At 40.8% G+C, this 14,577-nt stretch overlaps 1 protein-coding gene across 4 annotated transcripts in view; it reads right to left on the reverse strand.

Annotated features, from left to right (window-relative positions):
• Positions 1–14,577, reverse strand: part of pi4kaa (phosphatidylinositol 4-kinase, catalytic, alpha a) — a 227,268-nt gene that overhangs the window by 117,824 nt on the left and 94,867 nt on the right. For 3 of the 4 annotated variants that reach the window (XM_047017382.1, XM_047017384.1, XM_047017385.1), the window contains exons 11-18: positions 11,600–11,791; positions 11,302–11,402; positions 11,001–11,130; positions 10,786–10,915; positions 10,569–10,664; positions 10,158–10,341; positions 9,936–10,036; positions 9,640–9,808 (exon numbers count right to left, since the gene is read on the reverse strand). In XM_047017382.1, coding sequence (XP_046873338.1) covers positions 9,640–9,808; positions 9,936–10,036; positions 10,158–10,341; positions 10,569–10,664; positions 10,786–10,915; positions 11,001–11,130; positions 11,302–11,402; positions 11,600–11,791 — 1,103 coding nt within the window. The remainder of the gene's footprint in view (positions 1–9,639; positions 9,809–9,935; positions 10,037–10,157; positions 10,342–10,568; positions 10,665–10,785; positions 10,916–11,000; positions 11,131–11,301; positions 11,403–11,599; positions 11,792–14,577) is intronic. The other variant, XM_047017383.1, reaches the window with a different exon arrangement.

Raw genomic sequence — 14,577 nt, forward strand, 5'->3', positions numbered from 1 at the left:
ACTGTCCGTCTGTCCGTCCGTCTTTTTACGGATACCCCTTGGCTGTGATTGGTCCGTATTAAGAACCGCTTGCGTCAGGGGTGGGGTGACCAACAAGAGAACAGAATCCTTTGACCGCCATTGTTGTAAGTTTTTACAATTCATATTTCAGGTAAACAGTACATGTAAATCAGCATCTGAATTAAATTTTAACGAGAAATGGGCAGTGTAGTTGCTGAAAATGTGCTTATTTTATTGATGAAACATTTCATTTGTAAATTTGCTCCGACTTTTTGATAACCTAGCTAGCATCGCAGTGCAGCGCCATCTACTGTTCTGGCGGTGAATTGCTTTCAGCACGCAGAGCCGTCAAGAGTAGTATAAATTCAACCAATCCGTCCGACTCTGTGCGTGCGTCTGTCCGTTAACGGAGACGCAGAAGTATAAATCGGCCTTAAGCTTTGGTCAGCTTTGGGACAAAGGTTAAGAAACGGTTAACATTTCAAGGTAAAATTACATGAAATTGTGCATGGTACATCAGAATGATGTCTCATTGAAGCCAATAAGGTTTGAAAAAACAGTACAAATTATATTTGGTTTATTGACACAAAGATATTGAGGCAATGTGGACATTTACATAAATACATCCCTTTTTGCATTGCATTTCTCATTCCATTTCACCTTATATAAAGACACATCTGCCCACACACTATCCCCATCCATGCTGTTACCATCTCTCCCAGCGCAACTCACGCCAAAGCAGAAATGCTGTAGCGGCCGCTTGAGGTTTAGATGTTGTCCAAAACTTGCCTCCCACAATCACAACATATCAACCGCAACACTGCTTACAGGATTTCTCAAAGGTATATATTGACTCCCCTTAGTAGGGAGGTCTCTTTTCAGGACCTCAGTCAATCCACAATCAAGAACGGCCTCATTGGCAACTGGGCTAGGGCCAGTGTTGGGGTAGTTACTCAGAAAAAGTAACTAGTTACAAGTTACCAGTTACTTCTAAACATTTTAACTAGATAACTTTACTAGATACTGCATTTGAAAAGTAACTTCACTACTAGTTACTTTACTTTCAACTTTTTAAAGCAAATGTCCACATTTACCGCAAAGATACATGGACAAACATGGCCCTTTCATCACTTTATTTTTCAATTTTCAATAAAGGGCATCTCTTAACCTTTCCACATTGTGTATTGTAATTGTAAACATGTAAAACAAAATGGCATATAAAACTCAACCATTCAATTGAACGAACAATAACCCTGTCCACACTGTCTGACCAAAGAAATATGCCTCACTTTAAAATCTCATTGAGTTGACAGCAGTTGAAAGACACCTCTTGCCTGGACATAGAGTGCATTTTACTGAAATATTTTTGTCCTTTCGAGCAACAAAGTTAAAATAATGAGAATATCGCCACTGGCTGAACCCTCCTGTCTCCGTCTCATCCATTTTCCCGCTTCCCTCCTTCTACGCCAAACTGGTATCAATTGATACTAGTGATCAAGTGATACTGGGTTGTCAACAGGTGCGTTCAACTTCATGCAGCGCCGGCGTCACCTGCAGCCGCCTGCAGCCCGGCTGACTTGAAGCAGCCAATGGCATTCTCAGGTTCAAGGCAGCCGACTGCAGCCGGCGCTGTATGAAGTCGAACGCACCTAGTGTCTACGCACCAGCAGCTACGTCACTCAAATCACTCGAAACGGTCTCTGTGGCAACGGTGCCCAGACAAGCAAACACACAGGCAAGCATGCAAGCGCCACTAAAAGAGAACTTTTCGGACTGGCAAAAATGGCTTGGGTAACGCAGGAAAGCACGTTCCTGAGGTCTAGTAAAGTAGTGCAGTTACCAATATTTTGAGTGTAATGCTTTACTTTACTTCGTTACCTATAATAGTAATATTGTTTCTGTAATCCGTTACTATGTAACTCGTTACCCCCAACACTGGCTAGGGCACAGTCCACGTTCAACTGCATGCGACTATGGCATTTGATAGAAAAGTGGCCGACTCTCTGTTCCCATTAAACTACACAAATTGCACACTCAGGGTGACCAACAAGATCATATTAACTAACAAACAATGGGCCTCATTCTCGAACACAGTTAAGAAGAATTTAAGAAGGAAGTTCTTCTGAATTGGATTTAGGAAAACATTTGCCATTCATGAAAGTTTTCTCATCTGGAATTTGTTCTGAACTTCAGAAGACTGAGATTCCTTAAAAAACCACAAGGATCAAAGGAATCGCATTTAAGAAAACTCTCTGTGTTTAAAGTGTTAATGAAGTTATGAGAAATCTTTGGTGATTGCGTTCACATCAACTGTACAGACTATGGCAAGCTGTTTTATAATTTAAGCAATGAATTCTTTATATCCCAAATTCGAATTCTTGATATCAAGAATTGCATTTTGGATATCAAGAAATCAATTCTGGATATGAACAATTTGAATTCTGGATATTAACAATTCATTGGTTAAATGATAAAATGGCTTGTCATACTTACTAAAAAAGCTTAGAATTGTATTTTGATATCAAGAATTTGAATTTTGGATATCAAGAATTCATTGGTTAAATGATAAAACGGCTTGCCATAACAGACATCCTCGGATTTAAATAATTCTAATAATTAACCTTGCTTAATGTGCACACTGTTAGATCCAGTGGAGAACAATTCCACTGCTCATCTTACTGGTATGATGTTGCACCGGTGCACCGGTTGCTTTTCGCTTGGACATGACTTGCGTTCCTGTTGCTTTACTAATTGTGTCGATTCTGACTGCACACGTCACTGCTGTTGCGTGCACTTATAAAGAGCTGTTGGGGCGTGTATTTATGCAAATTCAGGAGCACAAGGACGCGCTTTCAACTTAAGAAAACTCTTCCCGGGGAGCACAGCTCAGAAAACTAATAGGAACACATTTTCAAGCGGATATCTTTTTCTTACGTTGTTTTTCCGAAGCCCGTAAGAAACATTTCAGAAGAAACTTCAGAAAATGTTTGAGAATGAGGCCCAATAACATTAGAATTTGACATGCCGCATTGCATGCTGGGTACCCAAGAGCGCTGATGCTGATTATCTAGCTGTGCTCCGACTGCGTGATATGACGAGATGCTAGTGACGGACTAATTCTCGGAGTCTCCTGCATTAACATTAATCTGCCCAATTAGCAAGCAATTTTTTACTAATGTTTTGTTTGCGATTGAATGGTAATGCAAGCTAGCTAAAAACAATATTAGTTAGCTTGGCTAAACTGGTTTTCATAGCAACAGAAATCAACAAAAGATTACATCCAAGATTACAATTTCGCCAAATATGACTGCAGCTTTGTATACCATGTGCAAAGCTAGTCCTTAACGGGTAGCATTCACGAAAAAAGTGTTTCTACTGTTGTTTTGTTATAAAACGTGCCATAAGCCACATCGAAACATAAGCCTCACCACCACAAGAAAAAAAATCGGTTTATAAACCGCGGCTTTAATTCCGAAAAATACGGTACTACAACTAACCCGATGTTTTGTTCCCTAACATCTATGGACTAAATAGAATAAATAGGCTAATCTTGGGCAGACTGCATTTTGCACATGACTTCTTTTGTTGTTGTTGAGCTAGTCATTGTGATCTTCCAGGATCACAATGACTCTTATTGAGAGACTTGTTGCTCTTGTAGGTTAGTTATAACGAAGTTAACTCTTGAAGTCTTATACTCGCTGTGAAATGTTTTACTGTTGATTGTTCTTCTACAGGTACAGTCTTGCACTTTTTGGTGTGTTGTTTATTTTGTAACTTGTATAACTTTATCGTTATACAACGTTATACGACGTTATCCTTAGGATGTTGTGTGGACGTTATTAAAGTTCCTAAAAGGTCACAATTTAGTCAGTTATAGACATTTATGTTTAAACTTTCAGGGGACGTTCCAGGAACGTCCCTGGTTGGTTTTGATAGAACATTATGTAAAAAACTTTCGGGGGGGTTCCAGAACATAATTCGTTGGTCATAACGTAACCACCTAAATTCCGAACTGATATTTTCGTTTGTGTGTCATTCTGTGATGTGACTTGCTCGAGCTATAGCCTACTGTCACTGTGGAAACTGTACAGTATTAAATCAAATTTTTATGTATGGTACCAATAACTGAGCCGTCGGAGTAGGGTTGCTACGTCGGACAAATGTTCACGATGAGTGGATGAAGGAAAGTTGATTAGATGGTTGTAAATATCTGGATACTGAAGGTCAGGGAAGCTTTCCGTTTTAAAATGCATTTAAATAAAGTGTTTGTTTATACTGTAAATCATGTTTTTTCTTCTATAAGCATACACATAATAAGTTACAATACACAATACTTAGAAATAAAGAAGTTAAATTACATTGTTGAGTAAACACATTCAGTTTAGTTTTGCACTATAGGCTACATTTTACTAGGTAATATGCATGTTATACTTTGTAAACAATAAATATCCATTATATGCATAAATGTGACTATAAATTAAGGTTGAGAGATGTATTCTGCATTTGGTATGCGAAAGTTATCAGAACGCCGCAAGGGAACGTCCCCATGACGTTGCAGACAAACGGCCCCTGAACGGCCCCTAAATATTATGAGGACGTTACATGGACGTCTGTCTGGGACGTTTGTCTGCGACGTCCCCGGGACCTTTAGGGAACCCTACAAAAAGACGTCATGGGGACGTTCCCTTGCAACGTCCTGATAACTTTTGGGGACGTCCTGGGGACGTCATTTTGTTAGCTGGGATCCCCCTTAATGATCGATCGTGTAATGAATCATTGCATTTGGTCTCAACAGTTCCTTTCAACAGTGTAGCTCTAGATTACTCAAAAACCCCAACATTCCAAGCATTCCATTCTGATAGGCCTACTTAAAGCTCAAGAATACATTTCATTTAGCTTACTGTATGCGGGGAATAGCATAACAGAGATGTGGTAACCGAACTACAAGTGTGAACACGACAGTCATAAACTCCACCAGCGATGAGCAGTAGCCTAATTAGAAACTTGCACCATTTTGTGTTGATGTAAACACACAAGCCACAGTCCAAGTTATTGTTCAGGGAGCAACCATTTGAGAGCAGGATAAAAGGAACAGCAAGCAGAGATCGTAGCTTCTATCTTAGAAGTTACAAACTAATAGGCTACACTTCTCTCATTTTTGCAATACTTGGACCGTGTCCTGTCAATAAATACAGAACAATAACTGCTTTGCCAGGATAACAGGATCTATCACCCTTGAATGTTTATGAGACAATTTCAATAGCTCCTTCTATAGACCTGATGATCGCAAACTATAGTTTGAGTATCCACTAATTCGCCATCCATACATAGATTGTACATTTTCATTGGTAATATTATTGGCTAATGATTATGTGTTTGAATACATGCAAAAATGCTTTTATTAGTTACCTAATTCCTTAATAATATTTGCAATGTAAATTATTGTTGCCGCTCTAAAATAAGGGGACATAAGAATTGCGCTTATACCATCTTCTACACAAAAATGTATGTGAAACAAAAATGCACTTCGTATAATTAAATTCTTATCATTATTTTGCACATAATTATATATAGGCTAAATACATGTATAAACTATACATATTAGGTATATTTATACACTATATCAAACTTTGTCTGAAAAAGACTTGCATACGGGAGCCCTTGCGACATCTGCTGATAGAAAAAAGAAACGCAGCGTTGGAATGAAGGAAAGAAAATGACCAAACGCGCACCTGGCAGCTATTTAACAGGAAGCAGAAGTGAAATAGCCTTAAATGAGCTTTTCCCAGTGGGATTTTGAAACATTTTAAATAATGGGTGATAAAACACGCATATCTAGGAACAGTCAAGAAAGCAGGGTCCTGGAAAAATGAGCTTCTAGTGTTAACCAGCTATACAGCCCAGAGGAGCCCTCAATCTGAACACTTTACCAACCCATTTCTCCCACCCCCCTAGACGTTTGAGCATAGAGGTAGGTCGTAACAAGGGGTAATGGTCGAACTTGCATTTATCATCAAAGGAATGAGCTTCACACTAAGGCGTGTACTCTAAAGCTGGAACTATTTGGATGTGGAGGGTCATGGTCTGGGGCAGTGCATCAATGCTGTGCGTTAAAGGGAAGATATCCTCCCCTCTCATATGGTACCCTTCTGCAGGCTGACATGGCATGACATGACCCTCCAGCATGACAATGGCACCAGCCATACTGGTCGTTCTGTGTGTGATTTCCTGCATGACAGGAATGTCAGTGTTATGCTATGGTCAGCAATGAGCACAGATCTCAATCCCATTGAGCATGTCTGGAACCTGTTGGATCAGAGGGTGAGGGCTAGGGCCATTCCCCCCTGAAATTTCAGGGGGGTCCCAAATTTTGGGGGGTCATTATGCATAAAGTACAGTGCATCTGGAATGTATTCACAGCACTTCCATTTTTCCACATTATAATGTTACAGCCATATTCCATAATGGATTTAAATCATTTTTTACCTCAGAATTTGGTCGGGTAGTTGGTTAGGCTGTATAAAAAATATCCTGGTAAAAAAACTGGTAAATCTGGCATTGTCCATGAAGAGGAGATGCAGTGCATAACTTAACACTGGAAGAGCAGAACACCGGTCATTTAACCACAGTGAAGAGAATAATTGTTTATATTTTCAAAATCACACCGGAAAAAGCTATTTCAAAGCATGTTTCTGTGAAATAGCTATTTTTTTTCTTGCATTTCAAGGTTGCAATCCTCTTTCTGTCAGCAGATGTCGCAAGGGCTCTCTTGTACAAGTGTTCTGTCTTTTAGATAAAGGTTATAACCTAAATAAGATTTATATTTTTTGCATTATATGTATAGTTTATATATATAGCCTATAATTATGCAAAAAGAATAACAACAAGTACATTTTATTATATGAGGTGCATTTGTTTCACTAGCTTACATGGGCGTTTATACTTTTTTTTCTGGGGACAACAGCATCATGTCAGCTGACAATAGAATGTTGATAATGTCGGGCTACGCATTTATAGACCAACTGCAGCCTAACCTCAACATGTGTGACCACCATTATAATTAATTACATTTTGCTGAATGATTGAAGGGTTGGACAACAAAAGTTATAATGAAATAATCACCGACTGACACAACAGAAATTAATTGACAGATTGAGGAAGGCAAGTTAATTCAAGTGCCATCTGGTGATGTTTATATATTTAGGGGCCAAGCAGCGAAGCTGCGAGGCACCTATTGTAATTGTTAGTTTTATTATTATTATTCTTCCGCCATGGGGTCCTATGGCAGGCCCTAGAAGCGCTTGGTCTAAAGTTGTGAAATTTGGCACACTCATTGGGGACAGTCCCCTGGTCCAATTCACAAAGTTTCATATCCCATACTTGGGCACTCTAGCGCCAAAAATGGGTCAAAGTTGGACCTGTGTTTACACATGCAACTTTTGAACCGTATGACCCATTTTCAAAAATGAAGTACCATTAAATTCTCTGGATCAAGACGAGTTCAACACACCCTATGGGGTCAATTTCTGGTTATATAGATTTTCCGCTATTTCCAGTTTTATCAAAAACCTATGAAAGCCTACTCCTCCTACAATTCTTGTCAAATCTTCTTCAGAATTACCAGAGATGATCTTCAGACCAAGCGTCACAAAAGTTATCGAAAATAATTTTGATGCTCCCAACCGTTTGTCCGGTACAGCCACATTTTTCAGAAAAGCCGCCAAACAGGAGGTGAAGTCATATCTCAGCAGTTCTTTGAGGCAGTGACACCGAACTTGGTACGCCTACTCTGAACTTTATTCTAAGGATGTCCTCCAAAAATTGTGTCATGTGACTAAAAGGGGGCGTGGCAAGAAGCAAAAACAAGTTTTGGCTAATAACTTTTGAAGTGTTTACCTTAATAAAGTAATTCATTGTCTGTTGATGTCTTGTGAGATATCAAGCTTGACCATCGCTGATATTTCATAACAACCGAATTGACGCGGCCGCCATTTTGAAATTAATGGAAAAGTGTTAAAACCTTTTGCACGCCCCAAATTTTGTCCAATGTTTATTAAATTTGGCACAGATGATCTTCAGACCAAGCTTCACAAATGTGTCGGATGGATTTTTCATTTTCAAAACCGTTTGTTCGGTAGAGCTGATCGAAGGCGGTGGCGAAGCCGCAAAAGACACGTGAGAGCATAACTCTGCAAAAATGTGTCCAATCATCACCAAACTTCGGTTCCTTCGTTTCCACGAAGAGCAAAGGAGGCCTGTGGTTTTATACCAGAAAAAAAAACATTTGAACACTCAGTACTGTTGAACGCAAACAGATATTTCAACCAAACTTGGTGTGTTGCATGAGTGCAACAGGTTGCTGTGACTTAATTGTTACGCAAGTGCTATGGAGGCCTTGTCCTGCTCTGGACTGCTTGGCCCCTCCATTGCTGCTTGCAGCTATATTTATTATTCTTCCGCCATGGGTGTCTATGGCAGCCCCCATAAGCGCTTGGTCGAAAGTTGTGAAAGTTGGCACACTCATTGGAGACAGTCCCCTGGTCCAATTCACAAAGTTTAATGTCCCATACTTTGGCACTCTAGTGCCACCAATGGGTCAAAGTTGGAGTTGTGTTTACACACGCAACTTTTGAACCGTATGACCCATTTTCAAAAATGAGGTACCATTGGATTCCCTGGATCAAGCCGAATTTTTGTCAAATCTTCTTCAAAATTACCAGATATGCTCTTCAGACCAAGCCTCACAAAAGTTATGGTAGAAAATATTGATCTTCACAACCGTTTGTCCGTGACAGCCAATCAAATTCAGCAGAAAAGCCACCAAACAGGAAGTGAAGTCATATCTCAGCAGTTCTTTGAGGCAGTGACACCAAATTTGGTACGCCACCTCGGAACCTTATTCTGAGGATGTCCTCCAAAGATTGTGTCATGTGACTAAAAGGAGGCGTGACAGGAAGCTAAACGTGTTTTGGCTAATAACTGATGAAGTGTTTACCTTAATAAATTAATTTATTTGTCTGTTGATGTCTTGTGAGATATCAAGCTTGACCATCGATAATATTTCATAACAACCGTATTGACGCGGCCGCCATTTTGGATTTAATGGAAAAGTGTAAAAACCTTTTACACGCCCCAGATTTTGTCCAATGTTTACTAAATTTGGCACAGATGATCTTCAGACCAAGCTTTACAAAGGTGTCAGATGGATTTTCCAATTTCAAAAACGTTTGTTTGGTAGAGCTGATCAAAGGCGGCGGCGAAGCCGCAAAAGACAAGTGAGAGCATAACTCAGCAAAAATGTGTCCTGTCATCACCAAATTTCGGTTCCTTCGTTCCCACGAGGAGCAGAGGAGGCCTGTGGTTTTATACCAGAAAAAAAACAATTTGAACACTCAATACTCTTGAACGCAAACAGATGTTTCAACCAAACTTGGTGTATTGCATGAGTGCAACAGGTTGCTGTGACTTAATTGTTGCGCAAGTGCTATAGAGGCCTTGCCCTGCTCTGGACTGCTTGGCCCCTCCATTGCTGCTTGCAGCTATATTTATACTTATATTTACACGTGCAGAAAATAAAAGCAGCTAAAAGTGAGAGGTTTTAGTTTTTTACTGAGTTTATATATCTGTGTATGTGTGTACCTTCAGAGCCGGTCCTTTTTCCAAAGCCCTCTCACTGGCCCTTTTACCCTCCAATCCCAGCTGCACAAACAGTTCCAGCAGGTTCACCAGCAGCTCATCCACCATCTGCTCTGCTTGAAGGTTAGCTGCTATGTTAGCGAGAGCGTTGATCACAGCCAAGGAACAATGTCTGGAAAGAGACAGAACACATGGAAAATAACAATAACAGCAGACTGTGTCATGATTGACAACAGAGTGCTGTAAGATACTTGAAGTAGTGACTGGAGGAACATCACTGTGTTTTTAGGTATGCTCACCTGTATCCATGGTCTTTATAATCCTTGGTGGAGTAGACCATGGAGCTGGCCTTAACACTGATTTGCTGGAACAGGTTCCATACTTCTTGGTAGATGTATTGCTGATGGAAGTAAAATACACAAGAGGGAGGGAGAAGAGAGAGAAAGAAAAAGTGATGGTTTTACGAATGTTTACAGGTCGTTATAAAGGTGAGCAAGACGGAAGGGTGGAGGGGGACTCACGTTGCCGGTGATGACCATACAGCCCAGCTGGTCAATGATGAGGACATCCAGCTGGGAGGGGGGCTGGCAGAACTTCTGCTGCAGGATTTGGAGGATGGGCTCCATGACCCTAGGGGTGTCCCTCAAAGCCACCGCGATGTGCCCCAGCGACCTGATGGTGTGGTCAGGGATCAGATGAGCATCCCTGGGAGGGAGAGAGAAAAAAATAAATAAAAAAATCAGGGAGGGAGGGCTGATTTATCAAAACACTTGTCCATCACAATGCCTTGTTGTAAAGAAGCTGAACCTAGATACCATGTTGAAATATATTAGGTTTTTGTTTTAGGCTCCAACATGTTTGCGTCTATCCTGGTGTGAATGAACACTTGAGAAAACGAGACAGGACAGGCAAGCAAAAAATGCTAGACCTACTTATCATTTTCCTGTGAGATGTAGAGGCGGTTTGACAGACTGGCGAGGAAAGCCTCTACAATGACACTGTCCATTGTCAGCCCTGCTTTCAGACACCTGAGAGAGGGAAAGAAAGACACAAGATGGAGTTATTATTACCAAAGAAGTTCAATTTACAGCAAATACTGAAAGAATTGTGATAGACTGAGAAAAGATAGTGTGTGTGTGCACGTCTCACCTGCAAATGTTGTCTATGGAGATATCTCGGAGCTGCTCGTACATTGAGGGCTGGCTCCTCTTGCTGGAGTGAGCGCTAAAGGTAGACTGGGAGTGTTCATTGGTCACATGGATCTTTATGTCACCTGCCCCTTCAAGACAAGAAAAGTGCATTAAGACTACGTTTTCTTTAAAGTTTTTCTTTTTGGTGTGTTTGTGTATGTGTTTGTGTCTTACCAGTAGTGTACTGGCTGTGGTACTTGTAAAGTTTGACTAGTACAGGAGATGGCACCACTAGGAAGTCTCTCAAGGACATGGTGACAGAGTGAGCCACCACAGGAAAGCGTTCGCACAGACGTCCTAGACCCTGTAACACACACACGATTACAAACACAAACAATGCCTTAGGACAGTGGGACAAAAGAGGAAGGACGGATGAGAAGGAAGGAGAAGTGAAAAGAAGAAGAATGAAAAGAGAAGTGGAAAAAAGAAGTGAGGATGATATTAAGATGAAGGTCCAGCAGTGAGATGATGGTACCTGAAGACAGCAGATGAGAAGGGGCATGTGTGCAATGATGACTTTGCTGGATGTTTTGGACTGCAGCTTCTCAGACAGTTTGGTACACAGGTTCTCAGCTCCTGGAAAATCCAAGACAGAGAACGGAGCACAACAACTGTTAGGTTGTGTCATAGGCAATAAACAAAGACAGACAGATGAGACAGAAATATATAAAGAAATTAATTGAGAGATGGACAAATGTACAAATACATTCAAAACAGACAACAGAGAACACTGAACAAAACTGAAGAGACAAAAAAGACAGGACATAACTCACCCTGCTCCTCTGTGACGGCCCACACCATCAGGTCTACACAAGCAGCATTGGCCTGGCAGCGCAGTTTGAGCGGGCTCAGTTCACTGTGGAGGTATTCAACGTCGTGGAGGATCCTTTGCAACTCCGACTGACTGCTGCTAAACTGCTCCAAAACAAAGTCATGCACCTCCTTCACGTATCCTGTCTGGAGTTCTGGAAACGGAATTCAAAAAGTACCAATTGAAGAAATGTTTTTACATGTCCTCCAGGTCCACAGTGACAGTACAGGTATTGGTGTACTGTAGGGAATAAATTATGCCAAATATGTGACACGCTCTGGTGAAAAGGGCCAAGGTCATTTCTCAGTTTTTCACAGACTATGAAAGTGCAGATTGTAAGCTTTCATACATTGAAATCTGAAAATATTTGAAGAAGATACGCATATTCAAATGTTGGTAAACCTGAAACACACTATTTTCAGAAGTACACTGCAATACAGTGCCCTGCAAAACAGTGCACTTACATATTCAGTGCACTCCGTTGTGATAAGTGCTGTCTCAAATGGAACACTTACGTTAAACACTTGGTGGAAGTGACGGACGCAAATCTGCTCGCGACACCCGCAAAACCTGCCAAAATGAACGCGCGTCTCCACTCAAGTGGAAAAAGCTGCCGAAAGGGCTCCTCCTTTTTCGCTACGTAGCCAAGATGGCGCCCGTTTAGGGCGAGTAGTGTCTGTTATGATGATATTCTGCCGGAGGATGGGCCAAGGAACGCACCACAATGAAAAAGAGTTGACTTTGTTTATTAATCGAGCTGCTCGGATCACACCATCAGTCCACAACAGAGTGATAGGCATGAGTGAGAAACATGTCTCTCAGATAGACATTATATATGAGCTGGACCATACAAATATAGTAACCACCAAAACATGTCCTTAAATGGTAGACATTCCACAACTTAAGGCATAGGAAGAACACCGCACAGGTGGTGCAGCAATCACTCATTGTTTATACTATTTTCTGCATGTTGCTCTGTCCAAAGGTTAAAGTGCACATTCTCCTATCTATATGTGTATTGTCCGAGACCTGCTGCGTGACCTCTTGACCACAGCAAGAGACTCAAGCTTCTCTGTACACAGAAAATCTGCCTATCAGTGTCCGTCGTTATACACAGTTTTTTTTGGACCATTTGCAGTGCGCCATCCGGGTACTTTCAGTGAATTCTTCTGGTTTTGTGAGTGAAGCGCCCTAAGCACTGAAAGTCAGTGCTCGAAGTGCACAAGTGCGCGGTAGTAGACACAGCTCCTGTGTTGTTCTGTGCATCTGACAATAAAAGACTTGAACTTGAACTATTATATTATATCTTCAATACTTTAACTTTTGTAATAGGCAAGAAAAGGAAAACTTTAAAAAACACAAATAAATAAATACGGAAAATACGGAATGCTGACAATGGCCCCTTTTCACCAGAGTATGTCACATATTTTGGAACCGCAAAGGCTATGGTCATGTTAAAAAAGGTCTAAATGACGAAACTGAAATAATTTGGTATCTTGATTGTGCAATTTACCCAGAAGTCATGAAAATATAAAATTAGTGGGTGGAAGTTTTGACTACCGTATTTTCCGGACTTTAAGTAGCACTTCTTTTCATGGTTTGGCTAGTCTTGAGACTTTTAGTCAGGTGCGACTTATATATACAAATATATATAATTTATCATTTTTTTCAATGTTAATTCATACCAGAGGCGGCTGCTGGTATTTCAAATAGAGGAAGCTAATTTTCAGCCTACATCATATACATTTTCCATTTATTTTGCTAGTTCACTGGCTAGTTCACCCCTACGTCACTAGCCTAGCCTACTGTATGACTGAATGAATGAATGAACGAACAATCTCACGATACAATATTAATTTCGAAGGAAATGTGGGAATTAGGTTAAACTGAAACAAGGAATGTGGTGGGTAATTGTATGAAATGTATGATGAAAATTGGCTAGTAATTTCGCCAAGCAAATACCAAGAAATAGGTTGCTGCAGTTTATCTTTCGGCTATACTTGCAAAATCCGCGATGGGACTGAGCTTCAATAGCTTCGGCGACTTTTTATAGTACAAAATTGCTGTCAATCAAAAGGAAATGCAGTCTTTCGACACACCCTCCAATCATCACGCAGAAGCCCAGCATCCAGACCATGGAGTCATGAAAAGATGGGAGGGGATGCGTTAAGTGCACCTAATTATGTATTCTGCGGTATGTACAAAAACTGCCTGTGAAAGCGCACCTCTATTTTGCGTTTAAAATTTGACGCTTTTTAAAAGCAGGCGTAAACCAGGATGCGGATATACCTCCTGGTGAAATGGCAGCCGTAACCCGAGCAAGACGAAGACAAAGGCCAAAGGATTTTTGCCAAAAGGATCACACTTTTTGAATTGAGTGAGCACAAAATCATTATGCGTTACAGATTAAGCAGCCATGCAATATTACAGTTACTGGAAGAAATCAAAGATTATCTTGAATCTCCGACTCAGCGTTCACATTCCATTCCAGCAGTTGTTAAACTCTTCGCTACATTACAAATATTGGAATCAGGATCATTTCAAATGGTCATCGCTGTTTCGACTTTGGTGGCTGATCCATGATAGAAAGAGAAAAGGAGGCCCATTCAATTGCGCTTTGAAATGCTCGCAATGTACGGTATAGTGGGCAGAGAAAGGCGCTGATTACCCGATGACTTGCAAGTTTAGTAAATACGACGTAAACTGAAGTATCACAGCGTGCGCAATGTGCGGGTTGGCCATGGCGCTAATAACGCTACGTTTGCGAATGTACGTACATGAGGTCCCCAGTGTCTTAATTGTATTTTCTCTGGAAATGCGCAGACACAACTTTCCAAAGTTTTGTATGTCTGCGCCAAACATTTCAGCCGTGAATGTTTCCTCAACTTGAGCTAATACAAAGCTGGCCTTGCCGAAATAAAATTCTGTATCAGTACTAAC

Source organism: Hypomesus transpacificus, unplaced genomic scaffold (assembly GCF_021917145.1).
Source record: "Hypomesus transpacificus isolate Combined female unplaced genomic scaffold, fHypTra1 scaffold_55, whole genome shotgun sequence".
NCBI classification, from domain to species: Eukaryota; Metazoa; Chordata; class Actinopteri; order Osmeriformes; family Osmeridae; genus Hypomesus; species Hypomesus transpacificus.